Source organism: Lissotriton vulgaris, chromosome 3_1 (assembly GCF_964263255.1).
Source record: "Lissotriton vulgaris chromosome 3_1, aLisVul1.2, whole genome shotgun sequence".
In the NCBI taxonomy this organism is placed as follows: domain Eukaryota; kingdom Metazoa; phylum Chordata; class Amphibia; order Caudata; family Salamandridae; genus Lissotriton; species Lissotriton vulgaris.
In genome coordinates, this window is record NC_141689.1 from 187,822,313 (window position 1) to 187,843,549 (window position 21,237).

Sequence of the window (21,237 nt, forward strand, 5' to 3'; positions counted from 1 at the left end):
ATGTTAGCCCAATGCCACCGCCCAACTCAGGGCGACCCCACTTTCCTCTCACAACACCCCACCCCGGAGAGCTTGGTAGTCCAAGCCTCCACTTCCAAAAGCGCTTTCCCTACTGCTCTACTGGAAAGGGAATCCAAGAAGCTGGACCACCTTGGTAAGAAAATGTTCTCTTCCGCCAGCTTAGGACTGCGGTCCGTAAATACAGCATGTCCCTTGAGCCGTTATTCCCACTTGGTGTGGGATACGGTGGCGCAAGTGCTGCCTCAGTGTCCGGAGGAGGTCCAGGCAGTGCTCTCTCAGGCTGTTGCGGCCAGGAGGGATGCAGCGAAGTTTACAATAAGTTATGGGCTGGACACCACCGACACCCAGGGCAGAACCGCTTCCACGTCAGTAGTGCTTCATCGCTAAGCCTGGATGAGGTCCACTGCCTTTCCAGGGGATGTCCAGAACACTTTGATGGATATGCCCTTTGATGGCCATCGCCTTTTTGGCGACAAAGCAGACAACGCTCTAGAGCGTTTCAAGGACTTGTGGGCTACGGCCAAGTCCTTGGGACTCTCCACCTGCTCTGCGCAGTCTGCTTTTTGCCCTTTCGTAGCTACGGAAGGGATGCCCCGCTATGTACCACCCAGAGCCATGAGACGCAGCAAGTTACCCAACCTTTCTGCAGCCTGGTATGTGGAAACAACCATTGTGGTTTCGAGGCCAGCAGGCGGGCCAGTGCACCAGCCTCCCCTCCCCCCCGAGCAGCCTCCAAACCCTCCTAGTCCGACCATTCAGGCCCATCAAACGCCATTGGGCAGCAGGATTCGCCATCACCTCCCCCACAGGTGCACCGTCAAGTTGGACAGGTGGTTTTTGCAAATACTCCAAAGGCTACTCCCTCCCCTTCAAGACTATCCATCCAGTCATGCCCTCGAGATACCACCACATGTCGGAGTATCATCTGTTCCTTCTCCAGCAGGAAGTTACAGCTCTTTTGGCCAAGGGAGCCATCAAGCGCGTTCCTGTCCCAGAAGTAGGTTGTGGTTTTTACTCCCACTACTTTCTGGTCCCCAAGAAGTGTAGTGTAGTTCCTATATTCCCAATAGGCTCTGCGCATTGGAATAATATATCCTATAGATGTGACGTAGGACTTATGTCTTCTAGGTCTCTATCGAATATATTAAACTTAATTGTGAGTGCCAGCTAGCTCAGAGGTCACTAGAAACTTTCTCGAATTCACAAGAAGGGATTAGTTTCTGCCAACCGCATAAACATGGCAACTTTATTTCCCCAAGATAAAACGTATCTTCAGAGTCGTGGAAACAATGGATAGATATTTTACTCAGTCATTCGTGTATGCTTCGTTTCAGACTGTACCCCAAGTGTCAAAGTCCTCCAGGTGTGGTACGATCCCCATTGATAAACAGATTGCTAGAATCCTGTGTTTCTCATGAGGTGTACTATCAGGAAATACTGCCTCAATTTGAATAATTGTTTGAGCTAACCAGAATGGAATTTGTTCCCTTTTTGTTGGTAATTTACCAATGACCGATTGTATGGTCTGTGGTGTTATTTTGTTTGTGTTCCCCTGATGAGGGGTTTGCCGTGGAATTCTTATAGCAGGTTGGACTGTTAGAGTCCGCATGACATATTGTACCAATTGTCTATGAATTGTAATTAATTGTTTTAGCTGAGCTAATAATTGTACATCTCTCATTCTTTCAATGTCAGGATGTAGTATACATCTGGCTATTACCGGCCATGTTTCTCCTGGTCTACCTAGTGGACCGAGCCTGGTAATGTGATTTTGTTGTTGCAGGGCGCCTTAAACCAGAGCTCATAATCTTGGTAAGTTAGTGGAATTTCAATGTCCTCGAAAGGAACGTATTCCGCTGGATGTTCCTTTATCTTATAGAAGTGGAACACATGTGTTCTTGGATTTGCTTCAGGGAAGATTATTCATGAATAGAATACCTCTGTCTGCCAATATTAGTGTGCCTCTATGACAAATATAACCCTACTCTCGGGGATAGGCCATTTTTTATAAGCTTTATAGCTATTGTTTTCCGTACATTTTCCAGGACGATTATAGTATCCGCATCGCCTTGTTGGAAACGTCTAAACCCGGTTGGGCTGCATTTACTGAAGCTCCACCGGTTGCGTTGTTGTCGTTATTCGATATTATGTTGAAAGTCTTCTAGAGCAAGTTTCAAGGAAACAAAGATAAGGTGCACAATGTTTTTGGAACACTGTATCCTTCAACGTTGAATCAAACCAAGAAGTAATACATAGGATTGTACCTCCTACTCAGTTATGGCTGATATTTTATCATTTAACCCACTCCAGACATCTATTGGACTATTTTACGGGAAAAGGGGTTTCTGTGAACAGCACAACTGAGTTACTCCAGTATCTAGCGTTAAATTAGTGCCTTACCAAACGTTGGGCGCCATGTAGTGTAGTTCCTATATTCCCAATAGGCTCTGCGCATTGGAATAATATATCCTATAGATGAGGCGTATGACTTATGTCTACTAGGTCTCTATCGAATATAATTAACTTAATTGTGAGTGCCAGCTCGCTCAGAGGTCACTAGAAACTTTCTCGTATTCACAAGAAGGGATTAGTTTCTGACAACCGCATAAACATGAAAACTTTGTTTCCCCAAGATAAAACGTATCTTCAGAATCGTGGAAACAATAGATAGATATTTTAGAGGTGTAGAGAAATAGAGAGACAGGCGTTTTCAATAACAAGGTATTTATTGAACAGTCTTCTTTCTCATGCGGAAGAAATGAACTGCTACAATCGTAAGACTGACTGTAAAGTATAATGCGTACAGCAGGAAGAGTATTCTAAAATAATACTGTAAAAGCATGGTATGGTTTCTAAGCCATAGAATACATGCATAAATAAATAAAGACTAAAAGTACTCAACTGGTGCTTCTAAAATACGCCTACCCCGATGTACCTAACCTAAGTCTAGTATGTGGGAAGAAGTAAGTGAAGTGTAGCATAAGTTTAGTATTCTTTTGCCAAGAATCTATCCAAGATTTCTCTTAGGGTTTAATCAGCTCCGTACCATGGTTTAGAATGAAGGAGGTCTGGTATCTCTCTGTCTCAGGCCTCGATTTCCCAACGCCCCGCAAGGGAAGCTTGGAAACACTTGAGCTGGATTTCTTGGCAAGAGAAAAGACAGCGTCTTTCTCAGTGCGTCTGCTGGAGGGTCAGCTTCCTTCGGCACTTGCTGTAGCGAGATGCGTCGGGCAAGTAGATAGTCAAACTGCTCCAAACCACTGTGTGTATGCTTGAGCAAGTGTGGGCATATTTATACCTTAAAGGTGCTGAGTTTGACGTAAACGTGGAAATATAACATCATCAAAGAGTCTCAGTTCTTTGAAAACTCCATGAGTCCTTGGACAAAGCAATATTCAAGCAAGGGGAAGTCCCTAACTGCTGGTTTTCCAAGAAATTGTTGTGGATTTTCAGAACTAGTGGAAGTAGCCATGCCGTATTTGGACTGCATGGGCTATGCCTAAATATAGTTATGATTTCTATGCCTATGTAAGGACAAGGTTCTCTATACCTATATAAGGGGATGAATCAGTAAAATTACACTAGGGTCCTAAAATGCTATACAACAGAAGGACATGGGCTGCGTCCTATCTTGACCTCAGGGACGTCAATCACTTCCTCCAGAAGAAGAAGTTCAAGATGTTGACGCTTGCTCAGTTCTTGTTTGTCCTCGACCCTGAAGAATGGATGGTAGCGTTGGACTTGCAGGACGCTTATTTACACATCCCCGTTCCACCGGCCAACCGTTGTTACCTACGGTTCACAGTAGGCCACAAGCATTTTCAATTTACCGTGCTCCCCTTTGACCTTACCAGTGTCCCTCGGGTGTTCACGAAAGTGATGGCGGTGGTCGCAGCTCATCTGTGCAGATCAGGGGTTTCAGTCTTCCCCTACCTAGACGACTGGCTGTTAAAGGCGGGCTCGCCCTAGGCAGTCGTCTACCACCTCCAGACTACGGCCGACCTCCTGCATTCGGGGTTATCCATCAATGTACCAAAGTCGCACCTGATTCCCTTTCAAAAGCTTCTCTTCATCGGAGTGGTTCTGGACACGACGCACTTTCGGGTCTATCCTCCCGAACAGCGAGTCTGGGATATTCAGGTTATGATTTCGATCTTTCAGCCTCTATCCCGAGTTACGGTGCAAATTACTCTGAGGCTGCTGGGCCTCTTGGCCTCCTGCATCCTGCTGGTCGATCATGCCAGGTGGCATATGCGGGCTCTGCAGTGGGACCTGAAGTTCCAGTGGGCACAGCATTAGGGGAATCTGTCAGATTGCGTCCAGATCTCGGAGGACACTGAGTGACATCTGTAGTGATGGCTCACGAACCAGGATTGGGTCAATGACAGATCCCCAACCAGAAGACACGGTGGTGATGGATCCATCCCTTTTGGGATGGGGTGGCCACATGGGAGAGGCGGAGATCAGAGGCCTCTGGTCTAAGGCGGAGTCCGGGCTTCACATCAACCTCTGGAGCTGCGGGCGATTTGTCTTGCACTGAAAGCATTCCTTCACTCTGGGGAAGAGTAGTGCAGGTATTCACGGACAACAACACTGCCATGTGGTACTGCAACTAACAGGGCGGGTGGGTTTGTGGACCCTAAGTCAGGAGGCCCTTCCCCTCAGGATGTGGCTGGAACATCAGGGCATATCCCTGGTGGTTCAACACTGAACGCCAGGGCGGACGAATTCAGCCGCAGGTGCATGATGGATCACGAATGGCGTCTTCACTCAGAGGTGGTGCAAGGTCTCTTTTATCAGTGGGGAGAGCCTTGGTTAGATCTCTTTGCCACCGAGGAGAACACGCAATGTCAACAATTCTGAGCATTCGAATTTTCAAGGCGGCGCTCACTGTGCGAGGACTTTTGGCGTGAGTGGAGTTGAAGTCTGTTGTGCGCTTTTCCGCCTATACCACTTATGCCCGAGTGCTGAAGAAGATCAGGTGCGACCGGGCCCAAGTCATTCTTGTAGCACCGGATTAGGCACGGAGAGTCTGGTATCCCTAGCTGCTCAATATGGCCATCGATCCCCCAATCTGACTGCCTCTGCGGGAGGACCTTCTGTCGCTGCAGCAGTGGACGGCCCTCCACCCCAACCTGTCAAGTCTCAACCTCCTTGCATGGACATTGAGCGGCGACAGTTGACGTCTTTCGAACTGCCTCCCGAAGTATGTCACTTAATCTTGGCAGCCAGGCGTCCCTCCACTAAGACGGTATATGCCTGCCAGTAGAACAAGTTTGTGACATGGTGCACAGCAAAGTCTGTTGATCCCCTTCCTGCCCCTCTTTCTGAAGTTCTATTGTTCCTTCTTTCTTTAGCCCAGCAGGGCTCTACTCTGGGCGCTATCAAGGACTATCTTTCAGCCATTACTGCCTTCCTTCGGCTGCCAGATCAACCTTCTCTTTTCAAGTCCCTATTAGTTAACGGTTTCTTAAAAGGCTTAACGCATCTTTTTCCTCCAATCCCCTTCGTTATGCCTCAGTGGGACTTGAATCTTCTTCTTACCTATTTAATGTGTGCTCCTTTTGAGCTGCTTCATAACTGTCCTTTAACACTCTTGTCTCTTAAGACTGCTTGCCTGGTAGCCATCACTTCTGCTAGAAGCTTGAGTGAGCTCCAGGCCCTTTCTTCCAAACCTCCTTTCCTGTCTGTCCATCCGGACAAGGTGGTTCTCAGGACCTGTCCATCTTTCCTTCCTAAGGTGGTCGGTCACTGCCTTTCACATCGGGCAGACCATTACTTTGCCCACCTTCTTTCCGCCTCTGCATCCTTCAAAGGAGGAAGAGAGGCTCCACTGTCTGGACCCAAACGTGTGCTATCTTTTTATCTGGATCACACAAAACAGTTCTGAGTGGATGATCAACTCTTTGTTGGCTACGTGAGCGCCAAGAAAGGTTGGGCAATACACAAACGTACCATTTTTCGGTGGTTCATTTGGTGTATGAAGGCATGTTATTCTCTGGCTAAATGAGAGCCTCCGATCGGGCTACACGCCCATTCCACCAGGGGGACGGCGGCCAGTACTGCCTTGGGAAGAGGAGTTCCTCTAAATTACATCTGTCAGGCGGCCACGTGGGCATCGCTACACACGTTTAGAAAACTGTACTGCCTGGAAAGCCAAGTCCAGAGAGTTCTGTTCTCCAGGACTTTCTGGTGTGATCTTGGTTCGCAGACCCACCACCGGGGTTGGTATTGCTGTGGTATCTATTCTAAGGTAACAATCTATGATTAACGTGTTTCTTTCAGATGAAAAAGTTACTTACCTTCGGTAATGATATATCTGCAAGAAACATTAGTTAGTTATAGATTCCTTACCGCCCCACCCATCCTCCCCGTTCTGCGAACTGATTTCTAGGGTTAAGGATTTCCTTTCAGGGCCCTAGTTTTGTGCACCAGTGGTCAGTGTCTTGCATGGCTCTACGTTTCTGGCGCGGAAAGTCGTGTACAGAACTTAAATCAGCGCGCGAGGGCGGTGTCTAAGTAGCTGCCTCGACGTCATCCCGTCAACCACGATGCCAACGACAGACGCAGAGCCGACTTAGTCCACCTTCCGACGCGCAGATGTACTGCTGAGGAAAAAACTTTACGGATCCAGTCTGACGCATGGGGGTAATTCTAAGGTAAGGACTCTATAACTAACTAATGTTTCTTACAGATATATCGTTACTGAAGGAAAGAATGATTCACATGCCTGAATCATTCCCCGTTGTCGAGATGGGAGTCTCCAGTATATAAAAAAGCAGTACTTAGTAGTATAGCAAACTGAAAAGAGGCCTAGGCCCATTTCGCTTTTGCAACCCATAGCCTTTGTTATGTAAAAAAGGCCCAAACTTTTCCCTGAACTAATCAGAGCTCCTCACCCTCTAGAACATTCCTGAGAGAACATTTTGCCCCTCAGATATTTCTACCACACGTTGTGCTAGGGAGTCTCCTTTGAGCTCTGCTCAAATTCTTTACTTTTACAGTATTTTGACTAAGAGGTCTTTTTCATCTACCATGTCTGAGAAGGAGAAGAAAGGATTATTTAGAGCTTGTTCTACCTGCTCTAAGAAGAGGCTTTATACAGATGACCCTCACAAGGATTAAATCTACTGCCTTTATCCAGACCATTAGGCAGCAGATTGCAAGGTATGTCATACCTTTTCGAATAAAACCTTGAGGGATCGTGAGGGAAGGCTGCTGATCTGGCTACAGAAGGTTAAAGCCAGGCAAGAAATCCTCTCAAGTGAGAGTGAAGAGAAATCTGTGGCGTCTAAGAGATCTCAGAAGAGAAGTAGATCTCCTCAGACATATTCCTCAGGAGAAAGACCTGAGAAGGCCCCAAAAAAGACCACTCCAGGGTCTTCAGGGCGCATCAGGGCGCAGTCCCTCAAAATCCCCTTAAGTTAAAGCTAAGGGGAAGAAGGGTACTGCTTGTGAGGTGAAACAAGTGAAATCCACCTCAGATCCACCAAAATCACCTCAGAAAATCAAGATTACCATCAAACGGACTTCTACGCCCTCTGAGAAGAAGGGTAGTGGTCCAGCACCGTCGACGGGACCGTCGACAAAAAAGGTGTCATCGACGACGACAAAAACACCTCAGTCGTCGGCGAAGAAAATCGTGTTAAAGCTGGTGAGAAAACAGCGTCGCCGATTTCACTGTCGACGGCGATATCGTCAACGGTTTTACGAGCGCATCGACGACGGCAGCGTCGAGGACAGCAGCGTCAGCGACAGCAGCGTCAACGGTGGTAGTGTCGACGAAGGCAGTGTTGACGATGGCGATGGGAATCTCGTCGACGGGCACGTCGACGAGGGAAAAACCACCAGAGAAAAGATTGGTGCCTTGGAAAAAGCCTATTCCACCAGAGGTTACATCTCTGAGCAAGGTCTCTCCATTGCTGCCATCTCACCTGCTGGAAGAGGAAGATTCGGATGAGGAAGATGACGAGTATGGGGTTGCGAGTAGCCCTTCGCAATTGCATGTCAAGTACCAGGAGGTGGATTCTGAGGAAGAATATGGGGGTTTTCAGGAACATCCCTAAGAACAGCACCAATATCTCCAACAGCAACGCGAGGAGATGAGGAGATGACAAATGTGCCATCCTCTTTGTTGAGGGACCTCCAGGGCATGTTGGAGGATTATTAGGAGGAGATACCCAGCGACTCTAGTCACTCAACAAATCCCAGAGGTTATTCCGCGTCCACGGTCGGTACCAGGGACACCGGTTCGTAGGAGAGAGATTGTGCCGGAGCCTACTACTAGGTCTCCACCACCGACGTCACATCACGATACCTCGGATGACGATCATGAGGATGGGGAGATTGCGGAACCAAGTGCAGAATGGAATGACTATCTCATCCCCTCATCTTCAACTCTTACGCCGAAACCAGTAGATTCTCCACCGGAGGACATTGGTGGTTTTCACAAGTTTTCACAAGTTGATGGAAAGAGCCACTAAAAGATTTGCACTCCCCATGACTGAGGATAAAGCGGAATGTTTTTTATAAGACTTCAAGGACTCGTATCGCAAATCTGTGCGATCCTTGCCTATTGTGAGTCATATTTGGGAGGAAGGATTAAAAGTCATGGAAACGCCAGCTAGGGTGATGCCGGTTCTGGCCAGACTAGATAAAAAGTATAAGGCACCTATGGATGCTCCAGCTTGCCTTTTGGGTCATCCCAAACAGGATTCTGTGATTACTCAGGTGGCGCAACAGAAATCCAGGAACCCATCTGCTCCGATCACAACACCTCCAGACAGAGAGGGCAGAAGGTTGGATAATGCAGGAAAACGTTTTTCCTTAATGTCGGCTCTGCTAGTGAAAGCAGCTAATGCCCTCGCTATTTTGGTAAGGTACGACAGGCAGATGTGGTTTGACCTGTCTCCATACATTAGCCAGGTGCCGGAACCAGAGAAGCAGGAGGCGAAGAAGATTCTCCTGGAAGGGGAGAGGACTTTCATCCGAAGTCATAGACTGCGCTATGGCTATAGCGACCACAGCTTTTAGATCCTTGGGAGGAGCAGCGGTCCTACGCAGGCAAGGATGGCTGCGAGCAACGGCGTTTAGGCCGAGGTGCACAACAAGATTTTAGACCTTCCTTTCAATGGAGAAGATCTGCTTGGGAAGCATACAAAATCAACTCCAAGAGAACGGGGTGGCCGGGGAAAGGACAACACCCGTCGGCAATGACCACCTCCATCTTCCGGCTATGTCAGATGCTCCCTTGGGTGGAAAGATTGCTCACTATCTTCACAATTGGCGGAAAATAACAACGGACCAATGGGTCCTCAAAATAGTTCAATTCGGTCATACCCTAGAATTTCTTCAAACGCCCCCTTGTACGCCACCAATGCACCAGAGAGCCAACCATCTGCATCAACTCCGGCAGGAGATTTGGACAATGCTCCGAAAGGGAACAATAGAACCGGTACCGAAAGCTTAAAAAAACAAGGGGTTTTACTCCCGTTTTTTTCTTGTCAGGAAAAACAAGCTCCAATGGCGCCCCATTCTGGATCTCAGATCCTTAAACACCTATCTCAAGAAGCAATCTTTCAGGATGGTGTCTCTGCAGGACATCCTTCCGTTATTGAAACCAGGAGATCATATGACTACATTGGATCTACAAGACACGTATTTCCACGTGCCGATCCATCCTGCACACAGACAGTACCTTCGGTTCTTAGTAGCCGGAAGACATTACCAATTCAGAGTACTGCCATTCGGCTTAAAGTCAGCGCCGAGAGTATTCAGAAGTCAGAATGCCTTCAAGCAACCCCACGACGCACCCACGGACCTTTCAGCTGCCACGCCTGCAAGTTCACCTGCATCCGGACCTGCCCCGCACCAGCACCCGCCAAGTCGAACACCAGCAGCACCCACCTCAAGTGCATCCTGCTCAACACCCGCTCCGTCCACAGACACGCCATTGAACTCTGGAACCTCCTAGACGCCACAGCCCCTGACGTCGCCTTCCTCACAGAGACCTGGATGAACGCCTCCTCAGCTCCCGACATCGCCATCGCTATCCCAGAGGGCTACAAGATCGTCCGGAGGGACCGCAACGCCAACCAGATGGGAGGAGGCATCGCCATCATCCACAAGAACACCATCCGTCTCACGACCAGCACCGACAACACCCTGACCACCGCCGAACACCTGCACTTCCAGATCCACACCAACCCGAACACCACCCTCAGAGGCACCCTGATCTACCGACCCCCTGGACCACGCACACAATTCAGCGAGGACATCGCCGACTTCGTCAGCCCGCTTTCCCTCCCCTCCTCTGACTACATCCTCCTGGGGGACCTCAACTTCCACCTGGAGAACAACAACGACCGCAACACCACCACCCTACTGGACAACCTCGTCAACCTGGGACTCAAGCAACTGGTGTCCACCCCCACCCACCTCGCCGGACACACACTCGACGCAGTCTTCTCATCCAGCACAGACATCGACTTCAGCCACGCCACAGAGCTTCAATGGACGGACCACAGCTGCGTCCACTTCACCTTCAAGAGAACGACGACCCACCACCACCAGCAACAGGCCGCCCGCAGAAGCTGGAACAAGATCACAGCAGACCAGCTCGCCACCTCCCTGAGCCAGCACCCTCCTGCCAGCTCAGCGGACCCCAGCCAGGCCGCCGACAACCTCACGAAGTGGATCACCATCTGCGCGGACGAGCTCGCCCCGCTGAGGACCCCGCCCAGCAGACCCGGCAGCAAGAAAGCCCCTTGGTTCACCGACGAACTCAAGAGCTCCAAGAAGAACTGCCGAGCCCTCGAGAAAGTCTGGAGAAGGGAACCTACACCGGACAACAGGACCTCCTTCAAGCTTGCCACCCGGAAGCACCACCAGCTGATCCGCGCCGCCAAGAAAACAGCATTCAAGGAACGGCTGGACAACAACGCACACAACTGCAAGGAACTCTTCAACATCGTGAAAGAGCTCTCCAACCCCAGCGCAGGAAACAACGACATCACCCCATCGCAAGACCTCTGCAACTCCCTCGCTTCATACTTCCACAACAAGATCGCGGACATACACAACAGCTTCAACAACCATCCAACGCACACCATGCCCGAACAATCACCCCCCACCACCACCCTCCACGCCTGGACCCCGATCAGCACTGAAGACACCATCCGCACGATGAACTCCATCCACTCCGGATCACCAACCGACCCCTGCCCTCACCACGTCTTCAACAAGGCCGACGCTGTCATCGCACCCCACCTGCGAGACATCATCAACACATCCTTCGACACCGCCACCTTCCCTGAGAGCTGGAAACACGCCAAACTCAGCGCTCTACTCAAGAAACCAACAGCGGACCCCACCGAACTCAAGAACTACCGCCCCATCTCGCTCCTCCCGTTTCCAGCCAAAGTCATCGAGAAGACCGTCAACAAGCAGATGGCCGCCTTCCTCGAGACGAACGGATCCCTCGACCCCTCACAGTCCGGCTTCCGAGCCAATCACAGCACCGAGACCGCCCTCATCGCCGCCACTGATGACATCCGAGCCCTGATGGACAATGGAGAAACAGCAGCCCTCATCCTCCTAGACCTCTCCGCGGCCTTCGACACGGTCTGCCACCGCACCCTAGTACAGCGCCTCAGCAACATCGGAATCCAGGACAAGGCGCTGGAATAGATCATCTCCTTCCTCAACGGAAGAACACAGAGAGTCCGCCTACCACCGTACAAGTCAGAGGCCTCCGAAGTCACCTGCGGCGTCCCTCAAGGATCATCTCTGAGCCCCACTCTCTTCAACGTCTACATGAGCCCCCTCGCGGCCATCGTACGCAAACACAACCTCAGCATAATCTCCTACGCCGACGACACCCAGCTGATGCTCTCCCTGACCAACGACCCCGCCTCCGCCAGAGCCAACCTGCACGAAGGGATGAGAGAGGTAGCCGAGTGGATGACGACCAGCCGCCTAAAACTGAACTCGGACAAGACGGAGGTCCTCATCCTGGGCTCTTCCCCCTCCGCCGACTCCTGGTGGCCCCCCGCATTGGGCACCGCACCCAAACCGACAGACCATGCACGCAACCTGGGCTTCATCCTGGACTCCTCCCTCTCCATGACCAGACAAGTCAACAACGTCTCCTCGGTGTGCTTCAACATCCTACGCATGCTACGGAAGATTTTCCGGTGGATCCCCACCGAGACCAGGAAGACCGTCACCCAGGCCCTCGTCACCAGCCGACTGGACTACGGCAACGCCCTCTACGCCGGTACCACCGCCAAGCTCCAGAAGAGACTCCAGCGGATCCAGAACGCCTCAGCCAGACTCATCCTCGACATCCCACGAACCAGCCACATCACCGGACATCTGAGAGACCTTCACTGGCTCCCCGTCAACAAAAGAATCACCTTCCGCCTCCTCACCCACGCACACAAAGCCCTACACGACCAAGGCCCGAGCTACCTCAATAGCCGGATCAACTTCTACGCACCCAAACGCCACCTCCGATCAGCCAACCACGCCCTCGCCGCCGTCCCCCGCATCCGAAGAGCGACTACAGGAGGAAGGTCCTTCTCCTACCTGGCCGCCAAGACCTGGAACTCCCTCCCTCCCGACCTGCGCCTGACCCAAGACCACCTCTCCTTCAGGAAGAAGCTGAAGACCTGGCTGTTCGAGCAGTAGCGGCACCCCCCCCCCCCCCAGCGCCTTGAGACCCTACGGGTATGTAGCGCGCTCTACAAGTGTCACTGATTGATTGATTGATTGATTCACGAAATGCCTGGCTCCAGTAGCGGCGGTGTTAAGGAAGCAAAGACATCAAATATTTCCTTGCCTCGACGACTGGTTAGTCAAAGCACCATCAAAGGTACAGGCCAGAGCGTCAACACAAGCCTGCATAGACTTGTTCTCCAAACTAGGATTGACTCTCCACGAGGGAAAGTCACACTTCTACCCAGCAAAAGTGTTCACATTTCTGGGGGCAATATTGGACACGGAATGCAACAAGGCGTTCCCCTCCGAAGAAAGGCAACTGAGGATTGTGTCCCTCTTCCAAGACTTTGTAAAAAGAAAGTCTCTTTCAGTCCGTAGGTACAAATCCTTGCTGGGCATGATGTCATCTTGTATTCCCCTGGTGCCTTGCTGCAGGTTGAGGATGCGCCCATGGCAGAAGCAGATCGATCTCCAATGGCGTCAGCCGGAGGGATACTTCGACGATACAATATGGGTGACACCATTGATGGTACAGGCAGTAGAGTGGTGGACAAAAAAAGGAAATGTGTCTCAAGGTCTGACATTTCTGGCAAGAGCGGCTCCTCTAGTGGTGACGACAGATGCGTCTTTAGAAGGATGGGGAGCTTTCATTACTAGGTTTTCTACCACGGGTAAGAGGTTCGCCGGTGTTGGTAAGAACGGACAACACTATGGCGATGCATTATGTGAACAAGAAAGGGGGAACAAGATCACTCTCCCTGTCTCAGGAAGCCCAGGAGATATGGGAATGGGCTCTTCAGCAAGGAGTATCATTGACAGCAGAACACCTCCCGGGGGATCAAAACGTGAAGGCGGATACTCTCAGCAGACTCAAATCGTCCTGCCACGAATGGGAGCTGGACCAGGGGATCCTGGACAGCATCTTTCGAAGATGGGGAACACCGATAGTGGACCTCTTCGCTACAAGCGAAAACAGGAAATGCCAGTACTTCGCAAGCTGGCTTCCCCAGAAGGGATCTTGGGGGAATGCGTTTTCCATGGCATGGTCCGGCGTCTTTGCCTACGTTTTTCCTTCCAATTCCTTTTCTTCCCCGCGTACTGGTGAAGATCAAGAAAGAACCGTGCAGGCTGATCCTAGTAGCCCCGTGGTGGCCCAGACAACACTGGTTCACGGAACTGCTGCTGCTGTCGGAGGACCGTCCAATTCAGTTGCATCCAATTCCATTGCTTCTGACAATGTCCAAGGGTCAGGTGCTCCATCCGGACCCGAAATGCTTGCGAAGTTGCGATTAGCAGCCTTTCTCCAGAACACTGTGAATTTAGTCATCTGAACATCTCACATGAATGTAGAGAGATCCTGTCCAAAGCCAGAGCGGAGAGTACCAACAAAACCTGCAGGATGAAATGGAAGAGGTTTTGTCTGTGGTGTAAGAGGCATAACATTCACCCTCTTACTGCTGCACCTCATCAAATTATACCTCAAATTCAGCTATTAGCAAAGTCAGGATTAGCACATGCTTCCATCAAGGTGCATTTGGCTGTGTTATCTGGCTACAGGAGGTCATCGTCTGGCCCGTCCTTATGGTCATCAAGGATCATCAAGCAATTTATGAAGGGGATATTCAGGGTCTTTCCTCCAGTAAAGCCTTCACCACCACTATGGAAACTGAATATAGTACTTTCTCAATTGATGAAACCACCGTTTGAACCGATACACAGGGTGGACCTTAAGTTCTTGTCCTGGAAAGTGGCTCTTCTCATTGCATTGACTTCAGCGAGAAGAGTAGGTGAACTACAAGCGCTCACAATTCAGGAGCCTTTCCTACAGTTTCAAGAGGATAGGATGATTCCAAGAACGAACCCGAAGTTCATTCCGAAGGTGCCAACTGACTTTCATCTGAATGAACCGTTGGTGTTGAAACGTTTCCTTCCTCATCCGTCAACAGCAGCGGAAAGAGTATTCCATTCACTGGACGTTCAAAGATGTATGAAGTTTTACTTGAAAGAAATGAAGGCTTTTCGCAAGTCTTCTCAGTTATTCGTTGCTTTCAGCGCACCCAGGAAAGGTTTCTCGCTGTCAAAGAGGGGAATTGCCAGATGGATTTCCAGTGCGATTATCTACTGTCATCAAGCTGATGGAAAGCCTCTGAATGCACAAGTTTGTGTCCATTCCACGAGGGGGGTAGCCACATCCACTGCACTGTTCGGAGGAGTGCCAATCCAGGATATCTGCAGAGCTGCGACCTGGGCATCTACGCACACCTTCACCAGGCACTACTGCTTGGAGGCAGCCGCAGAATCGAATGCGGCGGTGGGAGAGGCGGTACTGCGGAATATCATCCAGTAACAGTGAGCCTTTTTTACATCCCTCCATCCGTAATTTCTCTTGTTTACAAAGTCACATTTTTTATATATATATATATATATATGTATGTATATGAGATTATGCTTCATTTTCAAATCGTATGGCATGATTATGAAATGTATCAGAGAAATGTGCTTTGTTTTTTCACTGCTAGCTATTCTGATTCAGGCATGTGAATCTATGAAAGTTCTAATATTGGAGTAAGAAAACAAGTTACTTACCTGTAACTTTAGATCTCCAGTATTGGAATCTTTCATAGATTCACATGCACCCACCCTCCTCCCCTGAGAGGCTCACCTCGGATTTAGCACTAGAAGTGTGTTATATACACAAGTGCGTGAAAAATCTGAGGGGCAAAAGGTTCTCTCAGGAGTGTTCTAGAGGGTGAGGAGCTCTGATTGGTTCAGGGAAAAGTTTGGGCCTTTTTTACATAACAAAGGCTATGGGTTGCAAAAGGGAAATGGGCCTAGGCCTCTTTTCAGTTTGCTATACTACTAAGCACTGCTTTTTTATATACCGGAGACTCCCGTCTCGACGACGGGGAATGATTCAGCCATGTGAATCTATGAAAGATTCCAATACTGGAGAACTAAAGTTACAGGTAAGTAACTTGTTTTCTTCTCTACTGAGCACTAGAAATTGACCAGCTGTATTCGATCTATATCCAAAGAAAGTGACGAGCTGCAAATAGTGCAAGCCAGACAACTCCTTTTGTTTTTCTTATCCGGGCTCAAGCAGGAGCTTGTCCCATTACCAAGGGAATGGTGAATGGAAACATAGTTATCAACCTAGAGTCACGTTCCCAACAAAAACACCATTACTTTTCTATAGTGGAAATATCACTTAGGGCCAAATGTACTTAGGGCTTGTGTTACCCTCTCATGACGCAAGTAGTTGCAAGACAACATAATTTCATTAGTGTGATTTACTAAGCCACGCAAAGCCACCTTATGTGGCTCTGCATGGTTTAGTAAATCCAAAGGAACTCAAGGCAAGCTGTTCTGGAATATCACTTCGCGGCAGGGAGACTTTCCATGGGTGAAGTATGGGTGTTCTCACACATCCATCCATGGATTTGTTTCCATTCCTATCTTTAGAAAGAGATGCAAACCGGGAAATATGGCAAAATGGCACGATTCCCAGACCCAGGATCAAAGGAAGAAATATCTTTAGTTAACGTTGTTAATTCCTTTTTCTCTGGTGTGATGTGTTCCGCATCGCATATAGAAAAAGAAAATGCCTGTAAAGATTGTTTTTGTCCAGGAATGTGGTCCTTCCTGCACAAAAATAATCCTGCCTGTAACACAGGCACCTTTGAACTATGGGGCATGAGTGCCTGCATTTGCGCTAGGCACCAAACAGTGCACCAGCGAAAGAAGTCAGCAAAAAAGCACCATATCTTTGTAACTATGAGTATTTCTGATGTTACCCTTTAAGGCAACACAGCAGAGCAAATTGCCTACTGCTACAGACAGGTATTATCTATCCTCAAGCCTCTTGTGCCTTTAGAGCAGGCCAATCATATGCAAATGCAATCAGTCTAAGCCTGACTCCAAAAGCAACAGTCAAGCCTGTCCTGCTAATCCACATCACCTCTGTGTTTGGATTGTTAGCAATGTCATACTTGCCCTAACGCTAAACCTTCCACCTCGTTGCAGGTAGAGCATACATACTCACTAACACAGTCTTCTCATAGGAAAAAATGTGGCATTGGGAGCAGGGACCATAGAGAATGTGGCCATTGTTGGGGGTAGCAGTCTACATAGCAAGGGGCTGCTGTAAACACTGACCCTATGCCATGAGTTGGAAGCCATTGGCAAGAAAACTCTGCCATTGTAGCACATGTCACTCTGGTGGGGCCTGCCCTCTCTCTTAAACACTACATCTTACACCAGGTTTCAATGAAGGAACGTACTATAAAAAGCACTGAGGGGCAGTACCTCAGATACTTTCTCAGAACGAGATTCCACTGCTCCTGTTAACCAGCATTCCTTGTTGACTGCTTTAGACTTTTTACAGACTGGTTATTGCCTTACTCTTCTTCATCCATTGCGAAGAATCCCTTGATTCATGCTCTTATCTGATCTGTACCTCTCTCCTGATCCTATTATTTTGTCTCCATCCACTTCTTATCTACTGAAGCAGTCCTGGAGGGGTTGGGGAGAAGTTCCCCATGACTGAGATGTATTTATGTCAGCTTCCCATCTCTCTCTAGAGATTTTGGGTATTCAGATTATCAGCAGTCTGCATCAGGTGGTTCACATGGGAGGCCTGACAGTGGTTTAGAGGTAAATTATCAACATCACAGACTCAGGTTGTACCATGAGGATGTCTTACTATTTATTGCTTTGCTCTTGTTTCAGCTTTCTTGGGATCAGTGCTTACTGTTTCCCTATCTCTAGATGTATTGTTGCAGGGACTCTGCTCCTACACAGACCTCAGTGAATTAGGTTGTACCAAATCCCACCTTAGTGCCCAAACCCCCTACCAGACTAGAAATCAGTGACTCATTGGTTCTATAGCAAAAACACCAATGATTAGTCAACCCAGAACATGCTACTTAGGATACCTCAGGTAAGGTGGCTAACAAGAGCACTCCTTTGTTACAGTCTTACACCAGTCCAAAACAAGGAGTAAATAGAGACACGAGCAAGTTTGAAATGTTTATTTCTAACGCTGTGATCTCATGCACAACACCTTAGATAATACAAGCAAACATATAATCAGAAACAAGGTTGCCAGCATTGTTACTATTCCATAAAATACAAAAGGAGAAAGTATCTCATAATGCTAACGGGAAACAGGTTTAAAATATACCTATATTTCACCCTCCCTAGTTAGTGAGTTAGTTTATAACTAATGAAGGTCTCATAGGATTACATGGGCGGCCCCATACCTCTGATACTCAGCAGTAGTGGATCACATCGAGTTTAGCACAAGCTGTCAGGATACGAAGGTTCTCCTAGTGTGTCCGATCATGCCTGCGCAGTGCATTATTAGACACGCCAGTATCAGAGGTGGTCACAGCTGCATATGTGTTATGTCTAGAACGTGTGCAGATCATTCCGAATAACAGGCACAGTGTCCAAGATAACCTTGACAGTCTCGGCTCTCTATGTGCAGACTAAACTAGCTAGGCTGTTTAGAAATGGAGCATAACAAGCTATTCTCATGTGAAGCAAAATACTCATCCTTCTCTAAACAATATCGCAAGTGCGTGTCGTGTGCAAAGCAGAGCAGGAAAGCATAAATGGCGTTTAAACGTCTAATAAACCCATGCTAACTTAAGACTGTGTAAATGTAAGACACGCCCCCACTACAGTATAGTCTGAAATACTAGAGAGCAGTATTCCCTTAAGAGGATAGGGAGGCTCCTATTCTGATACACTCCAGAAGGTGCAAATGTTGTCAGCCCCCAGAACTAGACACTATTTCAAGGAACACAGTTAACCCAACTAATGCTGGAAATGTATAGAACCTTGTTTGCCCTGAAAAACTCCCAGTTGTTCAGATTAATTCCAACATTTCCATACATGACTTTTGTATTGTCTAAATGAGAGTCCCTAAGGTGGTGAGGCTCAACAAGGCTAAAACACATCTGCATTTGCCCTTTCAGAGGGGCCGTGGCTTAGTTGTTGTTTTATTTCAACAGTGTTTGCCCCACATTGTGGCTCATATTGCACACGCAGGATCAGCATATTAGAACGCAACACATTGGAGAAAGCCAGCAAGAGAAAACGTAGACTACAGGTGCAAGCACCAAAACAGTATTAAGTGAGAGGCCAATAAACTAGTAGGCTGTGCAAACACTTGTCAATATTTCAAACTGGTGGCTGAAAAAGGGTGGTCCAAGAGAGTCAATGGTTGAAAAGGGTGGGCCCGGAGCCTACTCTCTTAAACCCAAACCTAACTTGTATGTTTTACAAAATTATCAACATGAGAGCATAATAAAAGCGACCAAAGACAGCGAGGATGCATTGAAAGGGGCTATAGTGTTCCTATAAGGCAAGGATATGGCATTTACCACATGATGCAAATGCAGCATGCATTGTAATGGACTTCCCAGTTTATGCATTGTTTTCCTTGTCCTTACCTAGACTTCCAATAAGGGATGAGCTTGCAATGTATCATCATTGCAGGATAGGATTGTACCAACATTGGCTCTGACCACTTAGCACAAACATGCCCTTTGCCTTGACCAATGGAGGAAGAGTGTGGTGGCCTACTACTGCTAAACAGTCAATTGATTGTTGGAGGCTAGTTTGTGCTAATGTCACTTAGCTTTGGTCTGTTGGTCCAAATGTTAGTACAAGATTGCCTGGCACTGTGCAAAGCCCGGTAGTGTTGGCTGCATGTGCTCCTACTCTCAATAACTTTCTCCCAAACCTTTATCAACAGGAATCAGGAAGCTTAAACTCGGATGTGTACTGGAAGAGATGTCAGGTCACCCCAGAGAACGCCAATATCAGTACTCATGGTAAACTCACCTTTTCTCTATTATTGTGTCCTGCGGGTGAGTGTACGTCATTGTATTGTGTCATTCCTTCTTGCATTTTTAATGCTATTTATTAAGAATAACAAATTTTCATATCCTTTGAAATCATTATCGAATAACAATACAAAGAAGGGAAATAAGTCAGCCCTTCTCATTCATTGCTTATTTCAAATGTCATTCACATATTTCATCTGCCCTTATTACAGCTACTGGTTGTTCAGGCTATCATTCATGACGTGTGGTGTTTTGCTTGTTTACTCTAAAAATAGAAGAGTTATGGGATTGCAGCCAGTTGGGAGGACAGGGCTGTACTGACTATAATGGATGTTAACCTCAGATTGGGCAGGTGGTGGGGGGCTCGGGAATGTAATCCAGTTTTTGAAATCTGCTTTCTCTTTCCTGCTTTTCCCACCAGGGATATGCACTACACGTTAGACAGTGGGAGACTGATATCTCAATAGTCATTGTACTCCCATCCGGCGATGGGGCAGGTTGTCATACCAGACCCAATAGACAGGTCTGAGCAGTGTCATGATGATGACAAGCACCATCAGACTGGGGCAATAGCCAATGACTCAATCATCTATTGTACAAAAAAAATGACAACTCCCCAAGGTATTGCAGAATCTGCATAGGTCAACTACTAAACTTACTGTGTAACCTGTGAAAAAAAAGCCAAAGTATAAAGACATACAATATCAAAATTTATTAAAGAAAATGTATAGTCTTTAATTTTTATTAAAAAGGTTGCATGAATTTTTGCCTGTGCATGTATTATATCACACATAAAGGAGACTATGAGGAAAATACCTGTTTGTAATCCCCATATATACTCTCCACACAAGAAATACGCTGATTTTACAACTATATCCTATGACTATGCTGCAGCTATAACAACGTTTTGGAAAGTACACCTCACCCACTTTTCATTGTGGTATGCTTCATCATCAGTGTCTTTTCTACATCTAGGGAGGTGAATACCACCTAGAGGGACTCAACAATGGGAGTACAGAGATAGTTGAAGCTTGAACAGGGAGCTGATGGATTACAACAGCTTTCAATAGATGGGTACCACTGGCAAGGCTCTGCACTAGAGAGCAGCCACATTAACGCAGAGCATCCATAATTCCATTCTGTATCTAAAGAACTTACTTCACCTCACTGAACTTTCCTTCTCCAAGTTCGAGCCGCAGTGGAACACCACCCCACTCCCTATCACAGAGCCCCCCACAATCACCCATTACTGCTATCCTTGAGACAACTTCTTCCTCGCGAGCAACCATGCCACCTCTCGGAGGAGGAAATTCTAACTCTCCTCCTCTCCTACAACTCTACTCTGGTCACCCCTAATTCGCTAGACCTTACTGAAGAGGAAATTCTAGCCATCCTTCCTTCCTTCAACTCCGCCCCAGTAACCCCCAATCCACTAGATGTGAATGTCGAACATGCCATCCTCACGGTCGCAATCAACCCCAACAGATCAGCCACTCTCCGCAACAGAAGTTTGGTTGATAACTACCTAGTGCCAGTACCCCTGTCTGCCCCTTCCCACGACACCCTCTCCGACCTCCCTGTATCTGGCCTCCTAATCAACTGCCGCTCAGCAGTTAAGCACACTGCCTATATCGCAGATCTC

At 48.1% G+C, this 21,237-nt stretch overlaps 1 protein-coding gene and 1 pseudogene across 1 annotated transcript in view; both read left to right on the forward strand.

Moving 5' to 3' along the window:
• The window catches only part of LOC147726190 (uncharacterized), a 606,971-nt gene that overhangs the window by 276,677 nt on the left and 309,057 nt on the right, over positions 1-21,237 (forward strand). The window contains exon 9 of the mRNA XM_086960284.1: positions 19,505-19,583. Within this exon, the coding sequence (XP_086816410.1) occupies positions 19,505-19,583 (79 nt within the window). The remainder of the gene's footprint in view (positions 1-19,504; positions 19,584-21,237) is intronic.
• Positions 12,805-17,508, forward strand: LOC147726192 (uncharacterized; annotated as a pseudogene).